Here is a 17200-nt window from a genome sequence, read left to right as displayed (position 1 = left end):
CCGACAGCAATCACTTACATAGAGTGTTTGGACTGAAACACGGGTCTCTCAGTCCCTCTGCTCTGCTCTGAGCCGAGGAGAAAACATTTCTCGTATCCTACAGTTTTTATCCAATGAGGAGAGAGAACGGCATGCAGGGCTGTGTGTGCAGCCAAGGAACGCCGTGAATGTGGTGACGTAGCGACGAGGACTGTTATGGTGCGTTCAAGGAAACTCGTATTTTTCCGACCGTGAAGTGGTACCAGTTCGATCTGGTACGAGTTCACCGGTCGGAAGTTACGAGTGGCCGTTATAGTGACTTTCACCGGTAAAACAGGTCGGAAAAACACGAGTGGGTTGCCTGAAACGCTACAAAGTCGTAAGTTGTGACTTGAAGCTGTAATTTACGATTTCAAAAGCCTGCCTGGAACGCAGCATTAGCGAAAACGACCGGACCACTTACTTCTGCTTTAAGATAGATGGACCCAGGTGTTGGACTGACAAACCAACGTTGCCAACCAAATTTTGCTATCATGATAAAATATAAATAAATCATGCAAAATGCTGATTTGACCTCTCAGGATGTTTCTTTTAAACACGTTTACAATTATGTGCAACAGACAGATTTTTTCTTGCTATAATTTACAATTAGTTCATGAGAAAAAAAGCATGATTAAGCCAAACTCACTCTGTCATTGCTCACGTCTTGGACTCTTGTCTTAACTAATTCTACCACAACTAAGCTTGACTGATAAAAGTAATCAAATGTACAAACATAAACTGGACTTTCCACTACAGTATGTTAAGCGTGAACATTTACACAGTATTGACAACACACACAAAAATGCTGAACACTTCAGTCATAAGACTACAGTTGAAGATCTTTCACGCCATCCCGGAATAGACAAAATTTACTGAGAAGTGTCTTGTGCTCAGCCATCAGTGTGTGTGTGTATGTGTGAAATCACCTCGCCTGAGTATGTCGTCCTCAGTGAATAGACTTCTGTTAAAGTTGATAATACAGACAGGGAGCTGTGTGATGGAGCATGGAGTAGGAAAGCAGCTGACTGACACTGGTCGTACATTCTTTAAAAGACTCTCCTCTTTCCTTGTTGTAACTTGTTGACAAAAGCCGGAGTTTCTATATGTGAGTCAATGCGGGACAGGTCATAACCGTGCCCTATCAGCTTACACAATGACCGCTGTAGGCAGTGATCTCTCTCACTATACTGACATAAAAACAGACAATAAGCGGGAGAAGATTTGCCAAAGAAACTCCCTCATCAGATAAAAGCTGCTTCTAAACTGATTTGGCCGCTCATGACGTCTTGCAGCTCTTTGAAGAGCAAGTTTATTTTGCTCTGTGAGAGAACAGAGACAACACTCACAGCCAGTTTACAACCTGTTGAATGTCAACAGTTTAATCTAATACTGTGATAATGCCTGCTTTCAGTCGTGGCATGGCTCTGTGGATAACAATGCCGGTCCATCGTTTTGGTCTTAGACTCAAATATCTGAACAACTACAGAATGGATTGCCAGGGATTTTCAAGATACTCACAGGCTAAAGCCAAATGACTGATCCCGTAACTTTTCTATGGCACCAGCCTGAGGTTCATGTGCACAGTTATGAGTCGATGAATTGTCATGAAATTTGCTGTAGCTAGGCCTATGCAGTAATATCTGTCCCTATGTGATGGATTGCTTTGAATTTTTATACCAACATTCACTTTCCCCAGAAGATAAATCCTGCTGTCCCCAGATATTTCCTTTGGTGCCAAATACTTGAAACTAATTTAAACTTAAGTGTTTAGCGCTAATTGGCAAAGGTTAGCCCACTAACTTGCCTGACTAAAAAGGTAAACCTGCTAACCATGAACATGGTAGCATTGTTCTTAATTTTTACAACTATTTTGCTAACAATGCTAATAATGCAATGTGCTAAATACTAACAATGAATATTGTTATGTAGCTCAATTCCACTTTGAGCTAAATGCTTAATGTAGCTCAAAGTCTTTGAACTTTAAACTAAATGCTAAGGACTTAAAATGATAAATAACAGTGAAATTTGTTAGCATTTAGCCCAAAGCACAGTGTCTACTCTATGTTCAGTACATGCTATCTTTGAAATCACGCAGGTTTACTCTATGACCATTATGGCTCTCGGCTATTACACATGCAGATTAATCAAGAGGTTGAATCAGTGTTTACCTCTTTGAGTTGGTACTGAAAAGTTTGAGTTTCTTATTTGCCTGTGTACACACACTCTCAGTAAGATAATATTTCTTTTTCAAATTTTTAACCTTTGCCCTTTTGTCAGTGTTGCAGAGCACCGACGCGCAGCCGGGGAGGTCGTGACCTGATAAGGCAGCGTCAGTGTGCTGTAGCTTCATGGTTAAGTGAGTGGAGGAGGATGGTAGCTCACTGCTGTGTGTTTGTCCCAGTAGACTGACTCGTTGTGTCACACAGACCTTACATAACCACGAGGCCTGCAGGATGACAACACTGCCTCTGTCTCTCTCTGACTTTGTTTTGCCACAGCTGACAAAGTTCCTGAGTGTCCGTCTCCACGTCGTCCTCTGGTGTCATTTCTCTCTCTCTCTCTCTCTCTCTCTCTCTCTGATTGTCCCTCCTCACTTTTCTTCTCTCTCTCCCTCTCTGTCTGACTCCCTTTCTCTCCTCCTCCACCCTTCACATTTTTTTGTCTTCTCTAACAGCAGTGTTGCGACTCTTGCCAACATTTCTCTGCAGCTGGTCAGAGACTGAGCTCATCTGTTCCTTAGATTTACAGAGCACTGTGCACTGCACTCGATGTGTGTGTCTACATATCATGTGTACCTATCTACATGTGTTTTGCGTGGAAGCTGACATGCTCACGCCTTTGAGTAAAAGCAGGGAATATTTCAACAAATACATAATCAAAAACAGACCGGGGGTGAAGTCAAAAATGAGAAGCAGAAAATGAGACATAAAACAAAAGCAAATCAGAAACACAAGGCCTGTTTTGCCTCTGTTGTCATTGCTAGCTTGTCTTCATGGAATAGTTTTGGGATATGTACAATTTCTTTACGATATTATTTACAAAGCAAGCACATGGCGACAGTGGCAAAGGGGAAGGTTCCTATTAGTGTGTATGTTTGTGTTCTTACTTTGTGTGTTGTGTTTGACTCCTGAAAGGAAGCCTCTCTCAGCTTCTGCTCCTCCACAAGGATGTCCCTCAGGTGTTCGTTCACCTGGGAGATAGAGAGAGAGAGGGGGGGGGGGGTCAAATTTCACATAAGTATTTGCTGGACAGGGGCTGAATGGTGAGTTTGTGTTGGAGAGAGAAACTTGACCATGGGCACAAGAGGCTCCAAACATCAAAGAAAAAAACATTTCAGACCTCACATGCCCATTAACGACTGATGCTAAATATTTCTGTAACGCAATATAGGCTACAGCACTCAGCTGACTTTCGACTCAAGCGCTATGTAAAAAGAACTTCAATGGCTATTTATTTCTTTAAAAGCCCACCCCTCTTTTTTACAATTACTGCTCTTCTGTCTTCAAAGGGTCTGTGTAAACAACAGTGATGCAACATGTTTGCCTCAGGTTACCAGGGCCAATCCCGGCTCTGTCGTGCCATGTCTTAAAACTACACACAGTACTACATGTGATGTTTTTATAGGTATCTATAAATTAATCCTACATGTGTAACCCACTGTCTCGTTGTAAAACTGAGCAGGACACACTTGGGCTTCTTCATTGACGAGAATTAGCAGTGTCTCAATGTTTAAAGGATTAATTCATGCCACTCTGGGGTTTGTGTCATTTTTTGTAACGTAAAACAGGGAAAGAGAGAGAAAGATTTTGAATCAAGATTCCCTTCGAATCTTCTGCAAGGTCGAGTCAAAGCGACTAAATAATCTGTAAGACGGTGAAATAAACTAAAGATGCAATCACAGAGATTTAGCCTCTGCCCTCTTAAAGCTCACAGCCCACTTGAGGTCTGACTTCAAATCCTGATTTAGGACACCAGAAAAGGTTGGGCTGTGTGTTGAGTCAGGCATCTTTCGCTAATCTCTCCGACATGATTACATGTGGTTGGGGACAGTTCTTCATCAAGTTCCCTTTCTAATATATCAAGACCGTATTTGAAGGAGCAGTGGGGGAGATGAGCTCAAACACTCTCCCTGCACCTCCTATGTCTTTCATATCCAGAGTAAAACAAAGAACCGTGTGTCGGATAATAATCCGCCATTGTAAAGGGCTCAAGGATGTGTACACTTCTTATCCACTGTGAAGAGAGAGACTGATGTCTTTCTGGTTTTGTGTACACGTGAATGCGCTTCTCTGTGTGTGTGTGTGTGTGTACCTTGTTAATCCAGGTGGTGATTGCATCGTCTGTGTCATAAGGCAGCTCCTGGACGTGTCCGTCACTGTGCGAGGGTTCAGCCGAGGAGTACCTGTTGATGCAGGACATCACCCTCTCCACACTCACCATCTCCACTGTGTACGCCATCATCAGGGTGTCTATGAGCGCCAGGTGGGAACTCTGTAGAAACACAAAGAAACACTAGTGTTAAAAAAAAGGTGAATCCAAAAGCAGATCTACAGATTTCCTTATACTGCTCTGTTTTTCCATTTTTCCATTGAAGCAACAAACTGAAAATAAAAGCCTTTATTTTATATTCCACCTGCTTCTCTGTGCTTGTGCAAACATCATAATGGCTGCTCAACTGGTACAAAGTTTCTGGGCATTTTTTGAAGAGCAGAGTTGTCCAAGTTTGCTCAAACAGCTGTTTTCATTCAACAAAAAATGAACACTGGAACCATCAGAAGCTTTGCTCTCTAGAAAAGAGAGAAGATGTGCAAGTATTACCGCAGCTTCAAAAGGCGTTTGTAGCCGCATCAACTTATGATTTGATAACACTGATTAAATATAATTTAATAAGGCATTGGGCGGTGCCAGCTGGGTCTCTTGTGCATGTAACTGACACAAACTAGAAAACTCTAGATAAATGCTGTTTCACATCTTTCCAGTAGAAATAGACTTATAGAAAACAATATATTGTCAATGTTTTCACTCCCACTGCCTGCAACACAACTTGAAAACAGAGCCATGAACAAGAGTAAAACACAGACAAGGACGATTTTGTTGCAAAAATGAAAGCAACATCAGTTGTATGTCATTATTTCATCAATGCAAAGGATGCTGTTGAAATATTTTTTTTATATTGGGTTACAGTACACTGCATTTTGCAGAAGGGAAACACTGCAGTGTCAGTATCTCTCCATGGAGGCACATCTTCCTTCATTTTTTCTTATTTGCAATAAAATAAAGGTACTAAGAAACACTACACTAACATCTGCTGGGTCTGAGTGTGGTATGAGGCAGGCCTGTGTCTACACTAAATCTATCATCAGTCTCCTAACTCTGTCTTGTGATGTCAGCTGAGGAGGTTTGTGTGGACAGCAGGGAGTCTTATTAAGTTTATCTTTAGAAAATCAAAAGCTTCTGATCACTGTCTCTCACATCTGTCTAGCCTCAAAATATACAAAACCACCTTACCATGTTAAACTGCTACATAACAGTCACTGTTATAGAGCACAAGCACAATTGCCTGAACCAGTCATTCACTTAATGTGAATGGTTTTTCTAGACATCAACACCTACATAAAGCTTGACATTCTCCTGGCCTTTCCAGGCCGGTCAGACCAACAGACCTCCCCTTCCCTTTCCTGCCACACCACAGGTCCACTTAAAAACATTTTCAGTGTGTGTGTGTGCTTGTGTGTGTGTGCTTACATCTGCTTACTTAAGCATCTATGTACGTGTCCAACCTGACTGAACAAACATATAAAGTCAGGTGTTCCATGATGCAGGTGACCCAAACCAGCAGACACAAACAAGCGGTGAGAACATGCCCCACCAGAGTCGGTACTGTCAAGCACAGTTGTCTATTCATAACCACAGAGGGAAACAGCCAATGTGACCAAGTGTTTCCCAGAGGAGCCAAACAGCAGAGCCAGCGCTGCAACTCTGCACTGGTCCTGGTGCTCGGTGTCAGCACCACATGCTCCTCTGCCAGACTAAACAGACAACTTGTACAGAGGAACTGTGGCTGTTGCTCATACGTCACGTGATGTCACTAATTTACATAACGAGGGCTTAGAACCAAAAGGGCGTAAGTGACATTTGACAAACTTTACAGGAGAGGCAAAACAAAATTTTGACCAGACTTCAATCAACTGTATTCATTAACCTTAAACCACAACATTGCAACCACAGACATGCTTATATGAATGAGTATTTATGTAATAAACTTATGACATATTAACACAATGAACATGTTCTTAAACATTTTAAAATCAAAAAAATATGTCAAAAACGTCACATACGCCTTTTTGGCACCAAACATTTCCAAGTCTTCTAGGACATATTGGGCGTATCTGCTGAACAATGCATTGAACTGATTCAATAATTAACATTTGAATAAGTAATTAATTGTCATGTAACTCATTCATTAATTATTTTAAAAGGGTCCTATGTTCCCCGCTGTTGCTGGTCGATGGACTCTCTCTACTTATCTGGACTCTATCCATCTATCTGGCCTGTCTAGCCTCTACCTGGTCTTTTTACTGTATTAAACTTAACCAACTCCTGTCTTTATTGCCTAAACCCAACCAATGGGACAATTACACTTCTCACTCAAAGTCACAACTCAACTTCTCACTCAAAAATAGGCAAAAATCTGCAAAGTCACAACTCCACTGCAGGTATGGGACAAAAAATGGCATGTTGCCCTGGTCTTTTTGAGGAAAAGCGGGGAACATAGGACCCTTTTTCTATGAAAGGGTTCTATGTTGCCCAGTCACACACATAACAGGTACATAGGAGCCAGGGAACATAGGGATGACTCCAGTAAGGCTCTCAAGGCATGATTCTGTCTTACTGTAATCACTCTTGTGAGGGCATACATTCAAAAACAACTCTGACTCATCTTTAACTTCTTTAATATAGGATTCATCAGTTTGTTTCATAATATTCATCAAAATCTTTTCTGCCTCAGACAGTTCCATGTCTGCAGTTTTCTCAGCCATTTCTGGCTCCAAACATTACTCACATTTTTGAGTTAGGTCTTTATTGTTTTGTTGCTTTATTCAATACAGTTTGATCTCAGATGGGTCCTTTTGGCATCATTGGATAGAGCTCATCAAGACCTTTCTTTTGATATATAGAACTCATTTTCGCCCAAAATGTCACTTACGCCCTTTTGGTTCTAACCCCTCGAATTACCCAACTGAGTAAAAGTTTAAATAAGCACTTATTTCTACATTGATATTAATTACTATGTAATTTATAAACATAAATGTTTAACTCTTGATTAATAAGCTCATCTTTAATGTGTTTAATGATCGTATTTTCATACTTTATAAATGATGGATTCAGCTTTTATATGTTAAGTATCATATCTATTACAAACTAGTTATTTAGGAGATATCAGTGGTTCATAAGATCATTTATAAGGTGTAAGTAAATGGATAACAAACTAATATGAACATTTATGCTGCACTTACTGTATACATTTAGATGGTTGATGAGTGTGTTATGTTTATCAGCACTTATGCTGCTATTTCATAATTATATCAGGTTATGAAATAGCATATCAACTGTCAAAACTGATGATCATTAATACTCTGTTGATCAATCAATCAGTAAACAAGAACTGTACATGAGAACTACACCAGCCCAGGTGATGATACTGAATCTGTAGTGTATTACATGTGTAAACAGGATTGTTTGAATAGCTGCTTGAACACACGAGCCTGATATTGAACTTTCAATCAAACCGTCTGCAGACACTGTTTTGAATTCCAGCATCTTCAGGATATTGTCAGATATTTCACATTGCGTACCTTCTCCTCCAGAGGTACAGTAGCCAGTCTGGCTGACAGCTGGAACAACTGATGGAGAGGGGGGGGGAGGGGGGGGGCAGAGAGAGAGAGAGAGAGCGTGGGGCCAAGTAGCTTAGCCTGGAGTTGGGGATCCAGAAAACATGATTTTCATGAAAAGCCACTGAGCTTTTTTTGTGATTGAAGATTTTCTGAACTCATTTGCATAAAACTGCTAAATCTTCAACGTAGTTAAGAGGCTTGTGGAGGTGTGCACATGCGTACGAGTGCATTCAGATATCTGGGTAATGAAGTAAGACTGATCACTGTGTTCATTTATTGTTCATTAGCAGTTTTGGAGAGTGAAAATCTGAATTTAAACATGGGGAAAACACATTTTAGGTGTCCTGCTTTGTTGCCATCATTGAAGAATATGTTTTGTACTGTAGATTCACTGTGTGAAAGTCATTAGAGGTGGGGGAGAGGTGAAAAAACAGGGAGAGTATTATATTATTTCTTTTTGCTTTGCCTTCAGTAAAAATAAGTCAAAAGGTTGAGGCTAGGACTCTAACAGTGATACTATTAATGGCATAATAGAAGTAACTGTGTAGAGTATAAAAGTCACAGTAACCCCCCTTGTAAAACTATATCTGTTATTTTTATTGGGGGGAGATTTTGAGGTGCTTCCACCTCTATTCTTTTTTTTAAGTATATTTTTTGGGCATTTTTACCTTCATTGGATAGTATAGTATAGAGAAAGGGGGAATGATATACAGTAAACCCCAATGCAGGATTCAAACCAGGACTGTAGCCTATATGGGGCGCCTGCTCTAACTGCGCCACACGACGCCCCTTCCACCTCCATTCTTTATGGAGTTACACAGATATGTGTTATCTATGGCCGCGTTCAGACCACCTTTGACGCTGCCTGAAAGAAGCGATGCCATCATTCACCTGTATAGGGGCAATCTGGCTCAGGCAAAAACACACAGGGTCGTCAGACAAGAACGTTGAACCAGGCTCAACTTTTGCTGCAAAGCAACAAAACGTCATCTTGGCTCATTCCTGGAAGATTAGGGTGTGACATGAAGGGCAGATCTCTACTGTTTATCCTACAGTCACTGGGATGAAGGATAAAATACTAATAATAATACATTAATTTGGTTATTTTAACGCAGAGCTTGTTTCAGTCTTAAACGTCTGCTAACTCTGCAAAAATGATGCACTTGCATTTTTAAAACAGAAAAAATGTAATTCTCCCCTACTCCAGTAATTTTCTTATAGTCCCTGAGTGAAAAGAAACTATTTCTACATGTCTGCAGTCTGTGTCATTGTGTCATTATTGCACTGTTTCATTATGGGACATTTTTATTGAAGGCTAACACAACTGTCTCTGTGCATATGAGTGTGAGAGCGAGACAGACAGACTGTAAATGGAGCCGTTGCTTACATATCTACAGACTGCTCTAATATCCACTGGAAAAAAAACACTACTGTTGACACTACAGCATGGATTTAAAAGCCATGTGCTGTCTATTATCCCTTCACAAAGAACTCTCTCATGTGTGTGCGTGCGTGCGCTCGTCTGTGTGCACGTGTGTGAAGCAACTCTAAACCACTCACGGTGACAGACACGCCTTATAAGGCTGTGGAAATGGCAGACACTGGTCATAAAGGGCTGTAAGGAGCTGCAGTACATTCACGCCTGCCACCTAACTGGAGCATCAGTATTCATTCTCAGTGCCCTACAATGGCTGCATGTGTGTACTTAAGTGTGTCTGTGCAAGTGTGCATTGTGTGTGTGCCCTTGATCAAAGACATCCATAGGAAAAGTACAACACAGCTGAACAAACAGATAATCAAAGTAACGTCTTCCACCGCAAACATCACAAGTGTGTGTCCATCCGCCACAGGTACACACTCCGAAATGACCCACATCTGAGCAACATCACCGTTTTTACTGCACGACTGGCTCTTTTTGATGTGTGTGTGTGTGTGTGTTTTTTTTTTAACTTCATTTTTCACGTTTTTTTTTTTTGCACAAAACATAGGTAGCATCAGTGTTATGGACAATAGTAGGTAACTATGGATACAATATGATGTGGCTAAATAATACAAATGCTTGCCATGTTGTGCCCTTATAGATATAAAAGAAACAGTTTGTGTGTGTGTTTTGACAGTTGTGGTGCAAAAAAAAACAAAAAAACACAATGATTTTCCTTTGCCATCTTTCTCACACACACACACACACACACACATCCATTCTGTTCGACCGAATCCACCAGAAGGGCATTTAGATGCAGGTTCACACCCCTCTGCAGGCAAATTCAATTACCGCTGTCGCTGCTCCGTCCCTGTGTTTCTACACATCGAGGGCAGAGCGGTGAGCCAGCCGAAGGGAAAAAGGAGGAAAGTGAAGCTAGGGACACGCATACTGTAGGTCACACCGCTGCTGGAGCTCCAACAGTACTTTGGAGGTGTGTGTGTTCATGTGTGTGTGTTTGAAGAAGGAGTAATGGAGGGGTGGGGGCGGGTGGGTGCACCAGACGTGCTTTGATTCTCTGCGAGACCCCACCCTCCACAGTGCTGCAGTAGTGAACATCACGTCTTTCTCCTCTCCTCTCCTCTCCTCTCCTCTCCTCTCCTCTCCTCTCCTCTCCTCTCCTCTCCTCTCCTCTCCTCTCCTCTCCTCTCCTCTCCTCTCCTCCCCCTTCTCTTCCCTCTTTTTCCAGATGGCCATGTTAACAGTGGGCCTTTTCCACTCGTTCTCTGGCACACACATGTCCTCACGCCCGCCAAAAAGGCAATACCTCACCCTTCCCCTGATCTATATCTTTCCCTCCCACTCCATGACAGCTTCTCCCCGTCTTCCCCTTTCTATTCGTTCTCTTCCACGCTCACACTTTCCTCCCTTTTGCTCTACTTTCCTGCTTCCTCCTGGATAACAGCCAAAAATCAGCCCCTAAACTCCATCCTCCCAGCTTTTCCCTTCTTCTTTTTTCCCTCTATATCCATTCACTCTCTGACAGACTGCCACACTCCTCCTCCTCCTCCTCCTCCTCCTTGACATGAGTTATTCTGTTGCACAGTATTAGGAAAACCATGAGGTCATCATTTTCTCTGCAGATATACCATAACCCAAAATGAAAAGTCTGAACTTAAGCATGACTGAAGTGATTCTGCTGAGTCCACAAACGCACACGAACACACAAAAACACACACACACACACACACACACTATGCAGCACCAATCTAATGACTTTACAGAGACTCACGCGTGAGGATGGACAGATTAACAAACAGCCTGACGGTGTGCTACACAAATGAAGGTCAGTATTCTTAGGGAGCCAGTGAGTTATAGGCTCAATTTGTCTGGTTAACACCATCACCACTAAAACTGTCCACTAAATCACCTGGTGTACACGTTCACTTTCACACGTGTGAAAGGACACAGGATCATTAAGCGCAGCATCAAATCTCCGCCCATCACTCCCACCTTCATGACATCCCTAATCAATGAAAGATGCAGTGAGGAAAATCAACCACACACATTAAGATGCCCTTGAGTACTGACTTCCAATTACCTCCCGGAGATGTGAAAGGAGAAGAGCACAAGCATGGGGCAAATAAAATACAGCAACTCTTTAAGAGATGTGATGTGTGGGCACAGGCGGGTTTGATAAAATGTGCTTAAGCTTCAATTAAATATTCAGGAGATAACAATGGTCTGGGCTCATTAAATCCACAGAGATAGATTTGGATGAGACCGAGGCGGAGCAGAGAGGGTGTAAAAAGAAAGACTATGACAGGAGGAGAGAAGGAGAAATAGAGGAAGAACAAAGGTTGAGAAAGGATAGAGAGAGACAAGAGACTGGAGGAAAGAAAAGAGAGGGAGAGCAGGGTGTGTGTGTGTGTGTGTGTGTGGGGGGTGGTGCACTGCATTGCAGACACCTTTTGGCGTCAGCAGAAGTGCCCCGTCTCCAGCCATGTGTGCGCTCACCAGCATGTCTGCCACAGACTCCCCCCTCCTTCCATAACTAAAAACGCTCTCCTCTCATCCAGTAAAATGTCACAGTGCTATGATGTAGCACCGAATGAATTAGCCAATTAATCAATTAGCCAATCAACAGGATCACTGGCAGTTGGGAAATGACTTAAGTTGAAAGAAAATCAACAAATCACCTTCTTGCCGTCTCTCAAACGTGAGGATTTGCTGCTTGTCTCATCTGAATATGAACGTAAAGTGAATAAATTTGGGTTTTAGGCAGCTGATCTGACTAATGTCAGGACTTATTATGGGTAATTTACACTATTTTTTGACATCTTATGGACTGAAGGGCTCATCATGTAATAGAATAATCTATAATGACACAACCTTGTTATGTTCTTCCATATTGTTGTGGACCTGACAGCGTGCTACGAGAACATTTCTTGGTGCTATGAGCTAAGACATGTTCGCCCTGTGCCTTCTAATGACACAGAGGCCGAACACTGAGTAATGGGTTGCTATAGGAAACCCGTCATTAGCGGTTGTTATTCTCTCAACAGGACATATCTTGGCGAACAGTCTAACAGTAGGACACATGGAGCGGCGCACACACGCACAAACACGCACACACACGCTGACACAAACACACTATCATATAACACACTTTTCCCCCATGAGAGCAAAACACAGCAAAGCACAGAGGAAAAATCCACTGTTCTCCTGGTGCTGACATGATTCACCAAATTGTCTGACGGAGAATTGTTTGACAACAATTTCAATAATTGATTGTAGTCATTAATCAAGCTTCTTAAAAAGCCAAACATTTTCATGGTTCCAGCTTCTACGATCCTAAGAAGATTTACTGCTTTGCTGCAAATTTAATGCTTTGTTTTTGGTTTTGAACTGTTTGTTGGATGAATCAAACAATGTGAAGTTTGTTGAAATTTTTCGTCAATAACTTCAATAAATCTTAGCTTTAGCTCTGGTTTCTTTGCAATCTGTGCATACATACTGTATTTTGCAAACGAACAGACTGAGATCTAAATTTATTATCTCACACATCATGTCTCTATGGTTACTACTATATGCGTTTCTAAGTGTGAATGAGTAAATCTAGTATCTGCAGTATAAAAAGGCAGAAAAAGCACAGGACTAAATGCTGAAGCTCAGGCATACAAAAACATAAATTAGCTTGAACCTTACATGTAAAAGCAGCAGTTCTGCACTGTGTCGGGTTAGGGTTAGGGTCTCCACTCACCATGTGTATAGGAGTGCTGGTCAGGTCTCTCTCTGTGACCAGTCGGTCCTGGTCAGTGACGTACAGGCCTTTCTGGGCCAGCGCCTGGATGACGGCGTTGTGTCCCAGTAACGGTTTGACGGCATCGCTGCGGAGGATGAGGCTGCCCGCCCGGCAGTAGAGCTCGGCGGACTGGAGCAGGCAGGCCACCGGGGGCTTCAGGTGCTCCTGGTTGTACTGGTCCCTGTAGAAAGGCTCAACCAGCTCCTCTGGTACGGCATCTGAGAAGAAGAAGAAGAAAATAGGTTAGAGTTGGTTTTGTCCTCTATTGCTATCGCTGCTGAGACAAAAATAAGCTTTGCTGCTATTCTTTTCTATATTTTAAATGCCCTTTGTTGTTGTTGCTGTGGCTTCCCTGTATTGTGGCCTCTATGTACGGGCGCACAGGGAGTTTGCCCATGTCACACACACACACCAAGACAGAATAGTGCACACAACAAAACCTCCGCAACATCATCACTGAGAGGAAATTGGAAGACACAGAGGAGCTCCAAGTTTAGTCAGAGCTGAGAGGAAGTTATCACTGTCACAAATACACACAGATCACTGTCACGGGTGTGTTTGTTGATTCTTATGCTACTGCAGATCCAAACAGGACAGATATAAAGCCCCAGTGCGTGTGTGTGTCAAGTTCACCATAGTGCGTGTGTGTGTTGGTGGAAGTGTATGTTAGAGAGTGTGGAGCAGCTTCTAATCCTGTTACCTCAGCCTGTAAATCTGATTTGGAGAAAATAGCTGGACAGAAAAACACACACAGCTTCACCTCCAGGACTCATTCATGCTCTTCATCATACTACTGTATGTTGTTGTTAACCACATGTGGTGACTCAGGGTTTAACTGTACTAGTCACCAGTCTGCAATTGAGTTACATACATAGCGTATCTATGCACCTCATGCCAGACAAAGTCCTTGTTTAGGAATGTGCGTGTGTGTGTGTGTGTGTGTGCGAGGTGACACACTTTTAAAACGCTGTGTACTCCAGTATGAGTGTGTATTCCTGGTGTGTGGGGTCATTTCCTCTCTGAATCACACTGAGGGAAACAAAGGACACTAAAGGGAACCTGTCTTAAAGGTACAGCCGTCTGTTCTCCAGTCCCCGTAAATAGAACCAAAGCAGTTCAACATTACAACATAATAAAATGAAAAATGTAAAGCTCAGTCAGGTCAGAACAAAAACATCCATTAAAGTTGTGATCAAACGCCAGCAGTTTCCAGTGACTACGGTTAAAGTTTAGTCAGAATTCAGCCAATGACAATACAAATCTGACGACTAAAGCAGAGCACGAGAGCAATTGTGGTATTTTTGTGAGAAATGTTTAGTTTCAGTCCACAAACTCTTTCGAAAGCAATCACTCAGAGACTACTCTCAACGATACAAGATAAAGGCATGTGTCGCATTTTCATCGGAACATTTTTTTTACGTGTTTCGTCAGATGACCTTAGATGATAATAAAATCATCGGAAAAGCACGGAGAGCAGGTTTTTTGTCGAGTATGTGAAAATCTGCCTTGTCAAGTGAAAACCCTCTCCTTTGTGTTGGCCATCAAAGAGGAAACAGACAGGAAGTAGCTGCCACAGGAAGTCCAGGCACAGAGAAGACTGCTCCCATGGAGACCCCCGGGATCACAGCTCAGCATACACAACCTCACGGTCAGCAGTGTGTTTATCTCTGCTGGTTAACTGCTCTTTGGAAGAAAAAACACAGTTAGTTATCTAGTAGATCGAACAGAAAGTTCTGACACACATGAGATTATTAGCTGATTACTGTTAGGACATGGTGTAGGTTCAGTCCTCAATTGAAAAAGTGCCAATCTCCCTCTTATTTGAAATCATTTAGGGTTCAGTGTCTTGCTCAAGGACACTTTACACATTGTAGAGAAGATCTCAGAATCTGCTACTTGATGGTACGTGGCAAATTCGACCAGTGTTTATCTCCTCTACCACACTCCAGCCCATGTGCTGTAGTTAGAAGAACACACTGCAGCACATACAACACTGAGCAACACCACCATGAAAACCACTGTACAGCTGTCAGCTGATCAAAACACCAAAGATCCCTTTTCACTTCAGGGAAGGAGACTGATAACCAAAAACGTTCCCACACTGCTGACTTGAATGTGCCTGCTGGGTTTTTTTTTTTTCAATCTCAGGGTAATTGGCTTTCTTGGGCTAATTAAAAACTAGCCAAACTTGTACCGCAGGCATGATCACTTGATCCAGACTTGGACCAAAATAGTTCATGATCTGGCGTCACAATACAAGACTGTGTGGCCGTTTGTATTTTTTGGTGTATGTAGATGATACAGACAATAAATTATCACTTATCTTGATAACTTTGATCAATTTAAAGTAAAACTGGCCAACATGTAATTTATCAAACATCCTATTAAGTCCAGTGTTATTTTCGGTTATACATAACATTCGGTATATAACAACAAATGTGCTGACGCTGAGGTAAACTGCCAACCAGTGACTGTAACCACCAACCATCACATTAGCCCCGGCAGAGAAATGTATAAAAATCAAAACTGTTCACACACTGATTCAGTTCAAGCTTTTGTAAAAATCGGAGGTGACCTTTGTTGATTCTCCGCTGCCACTGTGTTGTGAGTTCATACGACAGAGCCACATCAGGTCAAAAGTGAGGAGACAGTAAAGCTGAGCTCTGACATCCATCCCACACCCACTCACAAAACACACAGATGCACTCTCCCACTCTTTCTAGCTCATGTAGCCTACTATCGCTCCATGTCTTTAAAAGCAGCAGGTATTTGGGGGAGTTGTTTACCTAATTTCTATTTGACCTCCTTTTGTGCATATGCAACTGCATCTCTCTAAAGTTTCAGTGCAAACTTCCTGATGCTGCTGAAGTCGTTACATCTGAGCAACACCAGGTTCAAACCATCGCTCATTCGTCCGAACTAGGCCAAACAAAAGCTCTGAGGACTGGTTATGAATTGGGCCACAGTCCTAGGCGGTGCTGGGAGCTGAAACTGTGTCACCGGAGGGATGGAGAGGGGGAAAAAACAAGACGGCAGCAGTGAGCTAACAGAGAGAACCAAGCCTGGCTCTCTCATGTGTTACCGTATTACACATTGCAGCTTGTTTTGACTCACACTGTCGACTCAATGGCTGCGATACACAGGTCTCTTCTTTTGATCTCTCTCTGGTTCCAGGGTTGTCTGTCTGTGTAATGGCCACTCATTGACTCCACGGAGGAGAAGCTGTTAAATCAATTCATTAGGAGCTGGAGTAAACCTCTGGACTCAAGCAGTCTGGATTTACTCAGTGTGTCTGAGGGCCAGGCTGCTTCCAGACCAGGATGAGGACAGGAGACAGCTATGGGATATAGTATACATGAAGTCACTACAGAGACAAATCAGTGACATACAAATCGCTGCCAATTACATTTTAGAGGAATAATCTAACTAAAGCTAAAAGGAACAATCAATGAGTCAATGAATCAGCATCTATAAGCAATTCACTGTCATTTTTCAGGCAAAATGCCACATACAGTACTGTAGCCTACTCTTGTTTCATCTGAGAATAGTTTCTGAATAGTGCATCGTTGAGGCCACTGTTTTTAGCCATCATCCCTTTTTTTCTTACAGTACAGTATGTTTATTATTGTTTTGAAGGGTGTGAATGAACATCTGTGTTTGTCTAATGTTTCGCTGTAGTCTTACAATCAAGATGCTACTCCGAAGTTAAGTCCTTGTCTGCTGAAACCGTCAAGGCTGTCAGTAAAGATCTTTGGTTACATAATAGGTTTGGCCTGACTTCTGCAGTGGGGGAATAATAAGCATTAGGCAAGCAACAGGTTAAACCAATAATCCTGTGACATGAACACTACTGAGGTGGATTACATAGCCCATAACCTACAGATAGGAGCTGTCATGTAAATAATAAAACCACATTCAATCAAATAGAAATGTCGTTTACATCATTTTTAAATGTCTCACTGTATAGATTTTTGGTGACCACTGATGAGTCATGTGATGCCTTAGGAGAGAGATTGAACATTTCTATTTTTACACCAAGGGAGGGACACTAGTGAGTAG

General features: G+C 42.2%; 1 protein-coding gene across 3 annotated transcripts in view; it reads right to left on the bottom strand.

Annotated features, from left to right (window-relative positions):
- The window catches only part of camsap2b (calmodulin regulated spectrin-associated protein family, member 2b), a 33468-nt gene that overhangs the window by 15358 nt on the left and 910 nt on the right, over positions 1-17200 (bottom strand). For all 3 annotated transcript variants that reach the window (XM_085805682.1, XM_085805683.1, XM_085805684.1), the window contains exons 2-4: positions 13100-13359; positions 4333-4512; positions 3128-3211 (exon numbers count right to left, since the gene is read on the bottom strand). In XM_085805682.1, coding sequence (XP_085661808.1) covers positions 3128-3211; positions 4333-4512; positions 13100-13359 — 524 coding nt within the window. The remainder of the gene's footprint in view (positions 1-3127; positions 3212-4332; positions 4513-13099; positions 13360-17200) is intronic.

This window comes from Trachurus japonicus, chromosome 17 (genome assembly GCF_045865225.1).
Source record: "Trachurus japonicus isolate A0001 chromosome 17, Traja_1.0".
Classification (NCBI taxonomy): domain Eukaryota; kingdom Metazoa; phylum Chordata; class Actinopteri; order Carangiformes; family Carangidae; genus Trachurus; species Trachurus japonicus.
The sequence above is the reverse complement of the archived record's forward strand: the minus strand, read 5'-3'. Positions and strand labels throughout refer to the sequence as shown.